This window comes from Ranitomeya imitator, chromosome 7, assembly GCF_032444005.1.
Source record: "Ranitomeya imitator isolate aRanImi1 chromosome 7, aRanImi1.pri, whole genome shotgun sequence".
Lineage (NCBI taxonomy): Eukaryota > Metazoa > Chordata > Amphibia > Anura > Dendrobatidae > Ranitomeya > Ranitomeya imitator.
Genome location: NC_091288.1, coordinates 186,953,555 through 186,970,001, shown reverse-complemented (window position 1 = coordinate 186,970,001; position 16,447 = coordinate 186,953,555). Strand labels below are relative to the sequence as shown.

At 50.0% G+C, this 16,447-nt stretch overlaps 3 protein-coding genes across 7 annotated transcripts in view; 1 reads left to right on the top strand and 2 right to left on the bottom strand.

Moving 5' to 3' along the window:
* Nucleotides 1–2,173, bottom strand: part of DCUN1D3 (defective in cullin neddylation 1 domain containing 3) — a 29,034-nt gene extending 26,861 nt beyond the window's left edge. For 2 of the 3 annotated variants that reach the window (XR_011314710.1, XM_069734201.1), the window contains exon 1: nt 2,003–2,173. Coding sequence is in view for 1 of the 3 variants with exons in the window: in XM_069734201.1 (XP_069590302.1) it covers nt 2,003–2,031 (29 nt within the window). In the remaining 2 variants the exon portion in view is untranslated. The remainder of the gene's footprint in view (nt 1–2,002) is intronic. The other variant, XM_069734202.1, reaches the window with a different exon arrangement.
* A 43-nt stretch (nt 2,174–2,216) lies between these two features.
* On the top strand, nt 2,217–13,587 carry LYRM1 (LYR motif containing 1). Of its 3 annotated transcripts, none has more exons than XM_069734204.1 (4): nt 2,217–2,347; nt 6,353–6,528; nt 10,631–10,723; nt 13,008–13,587. In XM_069734204.1, the coding sequence occupies exons 2-4, from the start codon at nt 6,370–6,372 to the stop codon at nt 13,122–13,124; spliced, it is 369 nt and encodes a 122-aa protein (XP_069590305.1). In that variant the 5' UTR covers nt 2,217–2,347; nt 6,353–6,369; the 3' UTR covers nt 13,125–13,587. The 3 variants fall into 3 exon arrangements, with proteins under 3 accessions (XP_069590305.1, XP_069590304.1, XP_069590306.1); XM_069734203.1 differs by having other exon boundaries at nt 2,340–2,553; XM_069734205.1 differs by lacking the exon at nt 2,217–2,347 and adding an exon at nt 2,414–2,436.
* Nucleotides 13,588–14,900: 1,313 nt separating this feature from the next.
* Nucleotides 14,901–16,447, bottom strand: part of DNAH3 (dynein axonemal heavy chain 3) — a 332,604-nt gene continuing 331,057 nt past the window's right edge. The window contains exons 60-61 of the mRNA XM_069734194.1: nt 16,086–16,223; nt 14,901–15,424 (exon numbers count right to left, since the gene is read on the bottom strand). Coding sequence (XP_069590295.1) covers nt 15,071–15,424; nt 16,086–16,223 — 492 coding nt within the window. The 3' untranslated portion in view covers nt 14,901–15,070. The remainder of the gene's footprint in view (nt 15,425–16,085; nt 16,224–16,447) is intronic.

Below are 16,447 nucleotides of genomic sequence, written 5' to 3'. Positions count from 1 at the left end.
ATAAATTTTATTACTTTTTTTTTTCTTTCATTTTACAGAGACTTATCTATAAAACTTGCAAAGCACAACATCAGACCTCAGCCCTTATCCCCCAAAAATAGAAAATATATCCATATACCACTGCATCAGTCCTAAAAAGAAAGCAACCGCATGAAACCGCCCTGACGGCAGCTTTCTATACACCGCTGTGGGAGTTGTAGTCCCATGACTGGTGCCCGCATCTCCGTGGCCTTTTGCACTGTTATAAAGTGACAACTATTTCTAGAATTTATGAAACTCGTCTTCACAATGACAAACAGATAAAGGACCGGTTCTCGGTGAGTGATTAACTAGTCGGGCAGGGACGGAGAATAAACACAAAACAGCAGAAAAAAAGAGACCAAATGTCAAAGCCATGGCTGATACAAGCCTGGGAGCTGTCTGTGCTAGCCAAGGACTAAAAGGCTCAGGTCTGGTAGCCAAACAATAGACCACAAGTCACTCACACTGGACCCTGCTGTGCTGTTTAACCACTGCCGGCACGGACCAAGGGAAGGGAACAAGTCAGGAGGACATGTCGCTGCAGACTCCAGGGATCACATCTACATGAACAGGGAAACTTTTTAGGCCACGTTCACACCGTCAGTATTTTACATCAGCCAAAGCCAGGAGTGGGTGATAAATGCAGAAGTGGTGCAGATGTTTCTATTATACTTTTCCTCTGATTCCTGGTTTTGTTTACAAATACTGATGTAAAAAAACAACAACAAATACGTGAACATGACCTTATAGGATCATATAGATCCATGACTGGCAGAGATCCGAGCATCGACACCTCAATTAAAAGGGCTGCTCTGTTTCTGCTCCTCTAAGGCTGAGTTCACACGTTGCGCTTTTTTCTGCAGGTAAATCCTGCTCTCTCGTCAGTAAAGAAGCTGCAGACATAAAGCCGGTTTCGCTGCCTTTTTGCTGTCTCCTGTGCATGCTGACAACGTTTAGTTCCCCCTCACACAGCCACCATGCAACTTCCTTAAGATTGTTTTTGACCAAAAATGCAGCAAAACCCCATAGCTGGGTTTTTTGCGCTTCCTCATTGCTTTCTATGGGTGAAAAAAAGCACTGAAAGAAGTGTCAGGAAAACAAATGAATAATGCGTGTATGAGATTTCTGAAAGCTCACAGCCTTTGCTGGTCCTGTAAGACACAGCAAGAAACATACGCAGCGACAATGCAACGTGTGAACATGGCCTAAGGGGGTGTTAGGAGATCGCTGAGCCTATAAAAAAAATAAAATAAGTTTTTCTAACTTCACTGTTGGATGTTTTTTTTTTTTTTCTTTTTTTAAAGGCGTCTGTACAATCTTTCTCCTTGTAGTGTTTTTGCTTTTTTTTCACCCTTTTGATTGGACGGTGTCTTGTATGGAGCAGATTCAGGCAGGATCCACTTTACAAACGGATAAATACATTTTTTTTTCTTTTTTTGTAAACCCGCGCAGGAAAAATAAAAATGGAAAAACTCCTCAAGGTGGATTTCCCATGAAAATGAATACAAAGAGTTTAAGACTTTTTTTGCTATATATATATATATATATATATATATATATATATATATATATATATATATACACACACACCGCAGGGCTCGCACCTGATTAACCCCTTGTGTGAAAGTTGGAGACGGACATGAAGGCGTCACAGCGGAGCGATCCGCACCGGACATTACAGAAAATGGCGCAGATATGTCGCTACGAGGGATATAGTTATCACGAGGACACCGACCACTTCCATTGCCCAGCAGAACTGTCATAGTCCCAGAGCTGTCCTCCTCACAGACAGTGTATACCTACAGACCTACAGGGTAACAGCAGGGGGCGCCCCTTTCCACAGGGCAGAAAACTGAGGATTACACGGGGGTCCCCTGCCCTCACACTCAGCAGCCCCCCTGCCCTCACACTCAGCAGCCCCCCTGCCCTCACACTCAGCAGCCCCCCTGCCCTCACACTCAGCAGCCCCCCTGCCTCTCACCATGTCTGCCGTGCATGAAGCCCCCGCATCACTTCCTGCTCTCCCGCATTGTGTCAGAGGAGCCGGAGGGGCCGCGGTCGCCCAGTCAGCTGTCTCCGTTGCGACGTCCGCACCTCTCCCTCCTTCTTCTCCGCCCGTCGTGTCGTCACTGGCGCGACGGCGCGCACTTCTGATGACGTCACGGGCTACAGTAGGAATAAGCAGAGAGAGGGAGGGGGGGTTGAGGCACAAGAGTGACGTCATCTCCACTGGAAGGACCACCGCCTCTCTGCGTGTACGTCACTAGTAAGGGACGCACGGACGAGCGAGCGTGATGACGTCACCGGGAGCGGCGGTTGTAGAGCGGTGAGGTTGCCTGCTGAGGGAAGGTCAGGGGCATGCTGGGAGATGTAGTTTTCTGGAGAGGGGCCAGTCGCACAGCAGTGATGTCGGAGGTTTATTTTCCCCACCGTCAATTGCAGCTATTTTCTCTCTGTTATCAGCTGTTTTAATCTGGCATTTAGCTCACGTGATGGAGGACAACAAAAGGGACAGTTTTACTGAGGACCCCGGTGTGAAATTATTATGATCTTGTGGTGAATGGGGGGGTCACAGTTTTACTTAAAGGGATTGTCCAGGCGCCTTCTCCTGCCCCGTCAGACAACAGAGAGACGCCAGTGGGCAGTAGAGTTGTCATGGCAACTGTCCGACACCAAGCGGGTGATGCTACGCCTGTTGTCAGCCGGTTGTACCATCTGCTGTGCACTAGTGTGGACGTGTGATAATGTGGGGGGATTATTTGTGGGAAACGCTCTGAATGTCTGATAGAGGAGACCCCCAATACTGAGGGATCTGTGTCCCAAGCCTGTACCACCTGTCAGAGGGGTAAGAGCTGGGGGTGACGGGGTCCCCTATATTCAAGGCCCTCACCACAGCGTGTGCCTCCTGTCAGAGGGGTAAGAGCTGGGGGTGACGGGGTCCCCTATATTCAAGGCCCTCACCACAACGTGTGCCGCCTGTCAGAGGGGTAATAGCTGGGGGTGACGGGGTCCCCTATATTCAGAGCCCTCACCACAACGTGTGCCGCCTGTCAGAGGGGTAAGAGCTGGGGTGACGGGGTCCCCTATATTCAGGGCCCTCACCACAACCTGTGCCGCCTGTCAGAGGGGTAAGAGCTGGGGTGACGGGGTCCCCTATATACAGAGCCATCACCACAACGTGTGCCTCTTGTCAGAGGGGTAAGAGCTGGGGGTGAAGGGGTCCCCTATATACAGAGCCATCACCACAACGTGTGCCTCCTGTCAGAGGGGTAAGAGCTGGGGGTGACGGGGTCCCCTATATTCAGAGCCGTCACCACAACGTGTGCCTCCTGTCAGAGGGGTAAGAGCGGGGGGTGACAGGGTCCCCTATATTCAGAGCCATCACCACAACGTGTGCCGCCTGTCAGAGGGGTAAGAGCTGGGGGTGACGGGGTCCCCTATATTCAGAGCCGTCACCACAACGTGTGCCGCCTGTCAGAGGGGTAAGAGCGGGGGGTGACAGGGTCCCCTATATTCAGAGCCATCACCACAACGTGTGCCGCCTGTCAGAGGGGTAAGAGCTGGGGGTGACGGGGTCCCCTATATACAGAGCCATCACCACAACGTGTGCCGCCTGTCAGAGGGGTAAGACCTGGGGGTGACGGGGTCCCCTATATTCAGAGCCGTCACCACAACGTGTGCCTCCTGTCAGAGGGGTAAGAGCGGGGGGTGACAGGGTCCCCTATATTCAGAGCCATCACCACAACGTGTGCCGCCTGTCAGAGGGGTAAGAGCTGGGGGTGACGGGGTCCCCTATATTCAGAGCCGTCACCACAACGTGTGCCGCCTGTCAGAGGGGTAAGAGCGGGGGGTGACAGGGTCCCCTATATTCAGAGCCATCACCACAACGTGTGCCGCCTGTCAGAGGGGTAAGAGCTGGGGGTGACGGGGTCCCCTATATACAGAGCCATCACCACAACGTGTGCCGCCTGTCAGAGGGGTAAGACCTGGGGGTGACGGGGTCCCCTATATTCAGAGCCCTCACCACAACGTGTGCCTCCTGTCAGAGGGGTAAGACCTGGGGGTGACGGGGTCCCCTATATTCAGAGCCCTCACCACAACGTGTGCCTCCTATCAGAGGGGTAAGAGCTGGGGGTGACGGGGTCCCCTATATTCAGAGCCCTCACCACAACGTGTGCCTCCTGTCAGAGGGGTAAGACCTGGGGGTGACTGGGTCCCCTATATTCAGAGCCCTCACCACAACGTGTGCCGCCTGTCAGAGGGGTAAGACCTGGGGGTGACTGGGTCCCCTATATTCAGAGCCCTCACCACAACGTGTGCCTCCTGTCAAAGGGGTAAGAGCGGGGGGGTGACAGGGTCCCCTATATTCAGAGCCATCACCACAACGTGTGCCGCCTGTCAGAGGGGTAAGAGCTTGGGTGACGGGGTCACCTATATTCAGAGCCGTCACAACATGTGCCTCCTGTCAGAGGGGTAAGAGCTGGGGTGACGGGGTCCCCTATATTCAGAGCCGTCACCGCAACATGTGCCTCCTGTCAGAGGGGTAAGAGCTGGGGGTGACGGGGTCCCCTATATTCAGAGCTGTCACCACAACGTGTGCCGGCTGTCAGAGGGGTAAGAGCTGGGGGTGACGGGGTCCCCTATATTCAGAGCCCTCACCACAACGTGTGCCTGTCAGAGGGGTTAGAGCTGGGGTGACGGGGTCCCCTATATTCAGAGCCCTCACCACAACGTGTGCCTCCTATTAGAGGGGTAAGAGCTGGGGGTGACGGGGTCCCCTATATTCAGAACCATCACCACAACGTGTGCCTCCAGTCAGAGGGGTAAGAGCTGAGGGTGAAGGGGTCCCCTATATACAGAGCCATCACCACAACGTGTGCCTCCTATTAGAGGGGTAAGAGCTGGGGGTGACGGGGTCCCCTATATTCAGAACCATCACCACAACGTGTGCCGCCTGTCAGAGGGATAAGAGCTGGGGTGACGGGGTCCCCTATATACAGAGCCATCACCACAACGTGTGCCTCCTGTCAGAGGGGTAAGAGCTGGGGGTGAAGGGGTCCCCTATATTCAGGGCCATCACCACAACGTGTGCCGCCTGTCAGAGGGGTAAGAGCTGGGGTGACGGGGTCCCCTATATTCAGAGCCCTCACCACAACGTGTGCCGCCTGTCAGAGGGGTAAGAGCTGGGGTGACGGGGTCCCCTATATTCAGAGCCATCTCCACAACGTGTGCCTCCTGTCAGAGGGGTAAGAGCTGGGGGTGACGGGGTCCCCTATATTCAGAGCCCTCACCACAACGTGTGCCGCCTGTCAGAGGGGTTAGAGCTGGGGTGACGGGGTCCCCTATATTCAGAGCCCTCACCACAACGTGTGCCTCCTATTAGAGGGGTAAGAGCTGGGGGTGACGGGGTCCCCTATATTCAGAGCCCTCACCACAACGTGTGCCTCCTGTCAGAGGGGTAAGAGCTGGGGTGAAGGGGTCCCCTATATTCAGAACCATCACCACAACGTGTGCCTCCTGTCAGAGGGGTAAGAGCTGTGGGTGACGGAGTTCCCTATATTCAGAGCCCTCACCACAACGTGTGCCTCCTGTCAGAGGGGTAAGAGCTGTGGGTGACGGAGTTCCCTATATTCAGAGCCGTCACCACAACGTGTGCCGCCTGTCAGAGGGGTAAGAGCTGGGGTGACGGGGTCCCCTATATACAGAGCCATCACCACAACGTGTGCCGCCTGTCAGAGGGGTAAGAGCTGGGGTGACGGGGTCCCCTATATTCAGAGCCATCTCCACAACGTGTGCCTCCTGTCAGAGGGGTAAGAGCTGGGGGTGACGGGGTCCCCTATATTCAGAGCCCTCACCACAACGTGTGCCTCCTGTCAGAGGGGTAAGAGCTGGGGTGACGGGGTCCCCTATATTTAGGGCCCTCACCACAACGTGTGCCTCCTGTCAGAGGGGTAAGAGCTGGGGTGACGGGGTCCCCTATATTCAGAGCCATCTCCACAACGTGTGCCTCCTGTCAGAGGGGTAAGAGCTGGGGGTGACGGGGTCCCCTATATTCAGAGCCCTCACCACAACGTGTGCCTCCTGTCAGAGGGGTAAGAGCTGGGGTGACGGGGTCCCCTATATTCAGAGCCCTCACCACAACGTGTGCCTCCTGTCAGAGGGGTAAGAGCTGGGGTGACGGGGTCCCCTATATTCAGGGCCCTCACCACAACCTGTGCCGCCTGTCAGAGGGGTAAGAGCTGGGGTGACGGGGTCCCCTATATTCAGGGCCGTCACCGTTGTGTCTATACTGTATACGCTGGTTGTGCTAATGCCGGTCTTTCTCCTCCAGACATACATGTTTCTATAATGGCGGCCGTCACACGTCAGGAAGTCCTCGGCCTCTATCGGAAAATATTCCGGATAGCGAGAAAGTGGACGTCTTCATCCGGACTGGAGGACGAGACCATGAAAGAGAGGCGGTACATTGTAGAGGAGGCCCGAGCGCTGTTCCGCAAAAATAAACATGTATGTGTATGACGGCAGCCAATGTCAGCAGGAATTAAAGGGGCGGTGCCATAAACGGCATATATCCATCCACAGGCTAGATGATAGATTTATGGAGTGCTGGGACCCCCTCTGATGCTAGGAATGGGGGCTGCCTGAATGGAGCGGCAGTGAGCATGTGAGACCACCACTCTTATTGAGAGTGAAAACTGCAGTCGTCGCACATGCTCAGTAGTGCTCCATTCACACAAGGGACCTTTGGACATCATTTTTGGTGGAGGTCCCATCAGATACATCCCCATACGTTTATTACCTGTCCTCTATAGAGGTGATATGTCTATGGGACAAGTCCTTTAGAGGGGTTGTCCGGTCCTGGGGTACAAGTCTGTAGTCATTGTATGTGACTGCAGACTTGTGAATCTACACTGCACACTGTCAGGATTCTCCAGGAGTGGCCGGCACGTGACCAAAAATATGCGATTTACATACATGTGGTCACATTAGCCGTGTCCGGCCTCTCTTAATACAAGGGAACTGATTAGTCTCTGCCTACTTGCATGTATAGGCAGAGGATTATCACTCACTGTCAGCGGGTGGCGAGAAGTCACCGGGGACCCGCCTGTATGACTAGTCACCCACGTGTCTTGGTCAACGGCGGTGATTAAAAGTGTTTTGGTTTTTTTCTGAAACGCCACAGCATAAGGGTATGTTCACACGTTCCTGATTTCCATCCTTTTTTTCAGGACTAAAAACCGCAGCTCTTTGCAGAAAACGCAGGTCCTTTTTTTGGTGCGTTTTTTGATGCGTTTTTTTTATGCAGTTTTCTATGCAGAGTCTGTGTGTTTTCTAGGAAGTTTTTTAGGGTTAAAATGGCTGAAAATACCCTAACCCTAACCCTATTCTAACCTTAGTGGAAAAAAAAAAAATTTTAATTTTTTTATTGTCCCTACCTATGGGGGTGACAAAGGGGGGGGGGGTGTCATTTACTATTTTTTTTTATTTTGATCACTGAGATAGGTTATATCTCAGTGATCAAAATGCACTTTGGAACGAATCTGCCGGCCGGCAGATTCGGCGGGCGCACCGCATTTTGCAAGATGGCGGCGCCCAGGGAGAAGATGGCCGGACGGACATCGGGAGTCCCGGTAAGTATAAGGGAGGAGATTAGGGCACGAGGGGGGCATCGGAGCACGGGGGGGGGGCATCGGAGCACGGGGGGGGGGCATCGGAGCACGGCGGGGGCATCGGAGCACGGGGGGGGCATCGGAGCATGGGGGGGTGGGATCGGGGGAGCCACACTCCGCCCACGCACTTCCGCCCGCTTCCCCGCACTTCCTGCTGCAACGGTTCGGCACCACAAACCGCAATAAAACCCGCAGATATATTTTTGATCTGCGGGTTTTACTGCGGGTTTGACCTCACAATGGAGGTCTATGGGTGCAGAACCGCTGCGGCTCCGAAAAAAGAAGTGACATGGTACTTTTTTTCCCGCAGCTGTTCAGCGCGGCTTTTTTTCTGAATTTCAGGATCGTGTGCACAGTGGTTCCTGTTTTCCATAGGGTACATTGTACTGTACCCTGCATGGAAAACAGCTGCGGAATCGCAGCGGCAAAAACGCTGCGGTTCCGCAGAAAAAAACGCACTGTGTGAACATGGCCTTAAAGAGTTAAAATTCATTGCTGTGATCGCAGAGGTAGAGGCTGATACATGCCAGTTTGGGCAGCATGCATCAGCTGACAGGATCCCTTTAAGGTGTGGAATTAATTCTCTACGGTGAAATCGACCAATCAGTTGATTAGACAAATTGTCCCCACCCTTGAAGAACAAGCTACGTTACCACCAGGGCTGTGGAGTCGGAGTCATAGAGTCGCTGTCCATTTTTGTGGAGCCGGTATAAAATGAACCAACTCCTAAAATATATAATCTGACTGATCTGGGCAGTGTGATCTGAAGATTTATGGCTGGAGACACTGGCTGTGATCTGGAGATCTATGTCTGGAGACTGACTGATCTGGACAGTGTGGTCTGGAGATCTATGGCTTGAGACTGTGATCTGGAGACTGATTGTGATCTGGAGATCTATGGCTGGAGACTGATCTGGAGATCTATGGCTGGAGACTGTGACTGATCTGGAGACTGTGGCTGTGATCTGGAGATCTATGGCTAGAGACTGGCTGTGATCTGGAGATCTATGGCTAGAGACTGTGGCTGTGATTTGGAGATCTATGGCTAGAGACTGTGGCTGTGATTTGGAGATCTATGGCTAGAGACTGGCTGTGATCTGGAGATCTATGGCTAGAGACTGTGGCTGTGATTTGGAGATCTATGGCTAGAGACTGTGGCTGTGATTTGGAGATCTATGGCTAGAGACTGGCTGTGATCTGGAGATCTATGGCTGGAGACTGTGGCTGTGATCTGGAGATCTATGGCTGGAGACTGTGACTGATCTGGAGACTGTGGCTGTGATCTGGAGATCTATGGCTAGAGACTGTGGCTGTGATTTGGAGATCTATGGCTAGAGACTGTGGCTGTGATCTGGAGATCTATGGCTAGAGACTGTGGCTGTGATTTGGAGATCTATGGCTAGAGACTGGCTGTGATCTGGAGATCTATGGGTGGAGACTGTGGCTGTGATCTGGAGATCTATGGCTGGAGACTGTGACTGTGATCTGGAGATCTATGGCTGGAGACTGACTGTGATCTGGAGATCTATGGCTGGAGACTGACTGTGATCTGGAGATCTATGGCTGGAGACTGACTGTGATCTGGAGATCTATGGCTGGAGACTGACTGTGATCTGGAGATCTATGGCTGGAGACTGTGGCTGTGATCTGGAGATCTATGGCTAGAGACTGTGACTGTGATCTGGAGATCTATGGCTAGAGACTGGCTGTGATCTGGAGATCTATGGCTGGAGACTGGCTGTGATCTGGAGATCTATGGCTGGAGACTGTGGCTGTGATCTGAAGATCTTTGACTGGAGACTGGATGTGATCTGGAGATCTAAGGGTGGAGACTGACTGATGTGGAGACTAATCTGGAGATCTATGGCTTTAGACTGTGACTGATCTGGAGATCTATGGCTTTAGACTGTGACTGATCTGGAGATCTAAGGGTGGAGACTGTGATCTGGAGATCTGTGACTGGAGAGGTCCTCTTTAATTTGAAGGACGGTCATTGGAGAATTCTAGAACATTTATACCTGCAGCACCATTGGATTTGTAGTTTTTCAGAAACTCGTGAGGTTTTGGCTGTGGTTCCGTGCCCTATGGTCTCCTAGAATGTAAAGCCCCCCATAAGATGAAGGTGCGTCACCTGCCAATTTCAGTGGGACTGGCGAATCGTGATGTGTGTCAGCTGTTTCTCTTTCCTGGCAGACGACGTTTGGTGAGAGAAGGATCCATCATTTGAAAATGAAGAGCCCTAGAGTTTGGTTTTCCTGGGTGCGACTTTATCTTTTTCACCCATTGAAAACAAGCACGCCCTTTTGTATGGCTTTAGAATCTAGACCGTTCACCTGACGTTGCACTTCTGCGTGTCTGAGCACTCGGGGGCGCTGTTCACCTAACATTGTGCTGCCATGTGTCTGACCACTGGGTGCACTGCTTACCTGCTATACCCACTCCTCAACATAGGAAAAGTGTTGGAATTCTGGAGATCACAGGGTGGGTAGACAGGTTACTGGTCTGTAAATGATGAAAGGATGGAAACACAATTTTCATAAAATGTCAATTTATTCAGTATTGAGTATGAGCTATATGCAGAAATCCTCACACTTACAGCCTTAGCAGCTATCAGTGAGGTTATTGATGGTTGTCAGTGGAAAGTTCTGCCTCCCTGAATGCCCTTGGGCAATTCATCAAGATCCACTGCTGGCAGCTCCTGTGTGATTGCCGACCAATGACGTCCCAGATGTGCTCAATGGGAGACAAGCCTGGGGACACCGCAGGCCATGGTGGCACGGTTAGGCCACACAGGCTACTCACAGTGGCACTAGCAGCCGTTTTATTTAGGCTTTGGGTACTCTTCCTCCTGGCGTAGACCTCCTGCGGGCACAGGGAGTTTCACCGGCGTCTCATACATGTATGTAACCAAGGCTTGTGCCCTATTTCTGTGCCTATAGGTAACACATACGGAAACCATCTATCAGTGTATAGGAGAATGCCACGCACGGATTGAAATTGGGTTACATTATGGAATCCCGTACCCCAGACCTGTAAGTATTTCTGTACTAATAATCCGCAGCCTTGAGGATAAAATAGATGGCGTGGAATCCAGATCACGGCTTAGACATCATCCAAAAGGCGGAACACATGCAAAGAAAGTCATTTTGACATTGTTGTGCATATGTTCATTATTTTTCAGATTTATCAAGCACTTTTATAGGCGGATTCCAGGCAGTCTGCTTGAAAAGGTTATCGTGTGCACATTTCCTCAGTGACACATACTGCTTCTTTCTAATCTGTAACCATGGATAACCCCTTGAGAGAGCTGACCACGAAACGTGTTTTTTTTTTTTTGGTTTTTTTTGCAGTGTCTCGGCTTTGTGGGTAAATCAGTATATTGTTTTTTTTTGCTTCTTGTTGTATCGCCACCTGCTGGTCATAACTACATATTGCAGATTTATTTAAATGATTCCTTTTTATAATCACATATTATTTTTGCCGTGATATTGTTTTCAATTGTATTTTTTGTAGAAATATATATAATTATCAATGATATTATTTGCTCATTTATTTTAGGAGCGTTTAATATTTTTTTTTAGCACTGCTCTCTATTTATTTATTTTTTACATGGATACATTGTTCTACAGCAGAGGATTTTGCAAAAACTGAAAGATATTTTAATTGTTGCTATTGTCAAGGTTGCATCTCAAGGCCGGATTCACACGGGCGTATTTCACGGTCTGCAGACGGACAGCGATATCTGGTCTCGCAGCGGTTCTGCTGATCCGAATTTAAAGCGTCATATGTGTCTATGAGACTGTAAGTGCAAGTTGGGAGAGCGGCGGTTAATCCGGGCATTACGGTCTGTATGCAGACTGTGATATACGCTCGTGTGAATCCGTGGTGCACTAAATGAAGTTACCAAAGTGTACACACGTGACTGTGAGAGGAGTGTGCTTCTCAAACCCCCAAAGATCAGCATTCCTCTGATGCAGGGGTGGGCAATTAATTTTTCCGAGGGGACACATGAGAGACCGTGACTGTTGTGGAGGGACGAACCAGTAGGCTGAAATTAATTCAGCTCAGTATTATTATTAACATATTCATTATGATTATTATATTAATTGTAACATTTAATATTGAGCAGGATTAAATATGCTGACATTCTCCTATCTACTGTTTGGGCCTCATAGTCCGTTCTATATATCGTATGAGCAAACACACAGCCCCCCTATATACTGTAAGAGCCCCACACAGCCCCCTATATATCTACGTGATCAGCAAGAGACCCACATAGCCTCCCCATGTCCAGAATTAGACCCATATAGCCTGCTATTGTCCAGCATGAGACGCCCATAGCCTCCTATTGTCCAGCATGAGACCCCCATGTCCTTCATGAGATCCCCATAGCCTCCTGTTGTCCAGCATGAGATCCCCATAGCCTCCTATTGTCCAGCATGAGACCACCATGTCCAGCATGAGATCCCCATAGCCTCCTATTGTCCCTCATGAGACCCCCATAGCCTCCTATTGTCCCTCATGAGACCCCCATAGCCTCCTATTGTCCAGCATGAGATCCCCATAGCCTCCTATTGTCCAGCATGAGACCACCATGTCCAGCATGAGATCCCCATAGCCTCCTATTGTCCCTCATGAGACCCCCATAGCCTCCTATTGTCCAGCATGAGACCACCATGTCCAGCATGAGATCCCCATAGCCTCCTATTGTCCCTCATGAGACCCCCCCCATAGCCTCCTATTGTCCCACATGAGACCCCCTAGCCTCCTATTGTCCAGCATGAGACCCCCTAGCCTTCTATTGTCCCTCATGAGACCCCCCATAGCCTCCTTCTATTGTCCCTCATGAGACCCTCATAGCCTCCTATTGTCCAGCATGAGACCCCCCTAGCCTCCTGTTGTCCAGCATAAGACCCCCATAACCTCCCCATGTCCAGCCAAACATCCCATACACATGAAAAAACATAAACACGTTAACCTGGCACCCGTTCTGTGCACAGCTGACCCGATAAATTGACGTCATCACATTAGCTGTCTCACTCTCTGATTGGTGGAAGAAGGGGTTGGTGGCCCCTCCTCCACCATTACATGACAGTGTACAGTGGCGGACAGGCTGGGGAGGGCATGGTGCGGCCCGTGGGCCACTGTTGTCAGCCCCTCGGCTGTCTCGGTCCGTGGGCCGGATGTGGCCTGCGGGGCACACTTTGCCCAGGTCTGCTCTGATGGAACGCCGTTTTTTATTGATGCCAGGCATTATCGGAATATCGTGGCCTGATGAACTGAAAGGATTGTCTGTGTCTGTTCTTGTGCCCTCAGACTCACTTACCTCCGATGGGACTGACCGCATCACACAGTAAAACCCTGCGCACCCAGGAGAAGCTGAGGAAACAAGCCAAACCCCTGTACCTGAAATCCCATGACGAAATCTCCTAAACCTGTCAGTCCCGGTGCGGTTACTAAAGGACATACGTGAAACGCTCAGCTCGGCAGCGCCCCTCAAGATCAGTTTTAGCAGATACAAAGTCCACCTAACGCTGCCTGTCTTCCACCATGTTTCCCTTGTACAGATACGGAGCAGTGGACACCAGTATATCACACAGTGCTCATCACAGATACATACGGCTGTATATAGCTGCGTTCACATCAGCTTTGTGATTAGATCCACCGCCCTACTGGCCTGAGAATTGCGACTTTGGCTTAACCATTGCTAACCTTGTCTATTTTCCCATCTTATCTTTTTAAGAATGGCAGAAAAAGGTCACATTTTTGTGCAAAACGTGTCAAAATTTGTAGTTTTTTCTTTTATTACCAAATGAAATGTCTACGTTGTCACTTTCCGCCTTTATTTCTGACTTATTCTATGATAATTGACAGTAAAGGGTAAATGTGAATATTACCGCCGCTTGCTGTATCTTTGCCTTATAACATGCCTACGCGGTACTCATCAATCCGCTGCCTTAATTTAAAGGGAACTCAGTACCAGGATGACATAATAATAATGTATATAAGCAATGCATAATAAATAATAAATGTCCTGTCCGAGCTGAATTAATACATGGAATTGCAAAGGCTTAAAAAAAGAAGTGATCTCGTAGGGGCACAGTGATTATCGTGGTTAATTGCTCATGTACAATGTGACGCTGGTGGGTGTGGACCCTCTGAACCACGGGTCAGGCTTACCCTGGAGGGGTGTGAAGTCTTCACTAGGGCCTCTGATGGTGAGGATAGGCTGGGCTGCCTGTAAACATCAGGTACTTCTCTAGGGCAGCAGCTGACCGGACGATCAGAGGTGCGGGTACAAGGTATAGGAGGGCGAAACGGAAGCGTAGGCAGACGGTCCAAGGTTGGGGCAAGCAGCATGGGTTCACAATGCAAAGCCGGAGTCAGGGATGGAGAAGTCAAACTGAGCAGGTAAGCAGGCCGGGTCAGTAACGAGAGGCAGAATATGGAGACTTGCATAAACGGATGCTAGCGGGGAACCAACGTCTGGGCAAGGGGTGTTGGGAGGAGCTGCCTAATATAGACCCCGTGAGATAAAGAGGAGAGGGGAATGGAGGTTGGAGCTGATCACGCTGGAAGCATAGGTGGACTCATTGCAATGATTGCAGACCAGTGGGTGCTGTAGCCCCCCCGAAACAACCAACTTGGTAAAATTCAAGCTTTATTAGAAAAAGTAAAAAATCCATTTTAAAACCGAAACCTCAGCACTGATGCATTTCTGGCATAGTAGGAAGCCCTTAAGGTACCGTCACATTTAGCGACGCTGCAGCGATCTAGACAACGATCCCGATCGCTGCAGCATCGCTGTGTGGTCGCTGGAGATCTGTCACACAGACAGCTCTCCAGCGACCAACGATGCGAAGTCCCCTGGTAACCAGGGTAAACATCGGGTTACTAAGCACGGCCCTGCGCTTAGTAACCCAATGTTTACCCTGGTTACCAGTGAAGACATCGCTGAATCAGCGTCACACACGCCGATTCAGTGATGTCTGCGGGAGATCCAGTGACGAAACAAAGTTCTGGACTTTCTGCTCCGACCAACGATGGCACAGCAGGATCCTGATCGCTGCTGCCTGTCAAACTCAACGATATCGCTATCCAGGACGCTGCAACGTCACAGATCGCTAGCGATATCGTTCAGTGTGAAGTTACCTTTAGTATTACACCAGTAGAGGACACAGCCACAAAAAGGAGATCCACTTACAGATCAGATTTCCACACAACCATATTAACATTTTTATTCGATTTCTGATTAACAAGGAAATCCTTCATGTATAGACACAGAGCAGAGCAATGTCCGATTTGCATAGTGTAAGGACACATTGCTGGTGGGTATCCTGAAAGATAACAGTGCAAACAATCAAGACTCGGCCCCTGAGCTAATCATCCAGCTGGCACAGGGCGGCCACCCCTCGGTTTATCCAGTGCTTCTCGGGCTGGTCAGTGGGGAGCTCTATGGGGAGGACGTAGTTAGTAGAGTGTCCTGTTGTGGACAGCGTTCCTCGTCTGGCACTGGTTTTGTACACTGGACAAAAGTATGAGTTCTGTGGGACAAACTTGGAACTTTCTCCAGGTTTCAGCCATATTATGGGTAGGGAATCGTAGAGAATTTTGGGGTGAGATTCTCCCAACTGCATCTTCTGTCTATCCCACCGAGCTCCTTCAAGGAAGAGTCCTTTGATGTAAGCGCCATCTTCTGGAGGTTTATCTATTGTGTTCTCGTGAGAGGTCACCTGAAATTACAGATTGGGATTTATAGCACAAAGAATATGATTGGGGCTAAGATGCAACACCAGACAACCTCAAGACCCTCTGCTTTAATGGGTAACTGTACTTTCAGGTAACTTATCAAAACGTTAGACTAGTAGCTATGATGTCTCCCAAACACAGCACACAGGGATGGATTCCTGCTCTTTTTTCCCCTAGTTAATACACAAGAAGCAGCAGCGTGGATGACATTACATAGCAATAGTAGATATGAATCCAGTGCTTGGGTGAGGTAAAAGACTTGTTAGAAACCTCAGCACGATCTTTCTGTGTCTCCCTCTGTATTTCCTCACCCTTCCCCTCTCCATAGATCATAATAGTCCGAGTAACCCAGCACGTCAGTCCGTCTTGAATTGGACAAGATGGCGTTGAGCTGTTATTTTCATAGTGGTGGGCGAGTTCAGGAGGCAGAGGAGAGGTGGAGAAGTGGCTCATAAATGGAGAAGGAAGCAGAATTCCTTGATAATATATATTACATAGTTTCTTCTATTCACCTGTACTATTAATTTATGCAAAGTTAATGGGATCAGCATGAACCCCATGAATAATGGCAGTGATCAAGTGACAGCTTACTTCTCTGTACCGGATTAGGACTAAAACATGGTCGGTGTCGACAGGTTTTCTTACCGCAAACTGAAATCCGATGTGGTCGATGGGAATGGTGTACTTTCTGGCGTAATTTTGGGAGACACCCGTCAGAAATGATTGAGTGAAATAAAATCCTGAAATCCAGAACACCTTGGGCGGCCCGTTGTCTATCCAGTCCTGTGAAGAGCATATACAGTATCTCCCATTAGTTTTCCAGATTAGTATTGCCTCAATTTAAGCCATAAAAGTCATAAATATCCAGCTATACTGACACACGGCAGATCTATGAGTGTATTGATGGGCAGAACAACGACAGCTGCCGCACGGAAACTATGGAGATTACCTTGTAAAATGAAGAGAGTCTTTGGAATGAATAGTGTGACCCTGGTTCCCAACCAAAT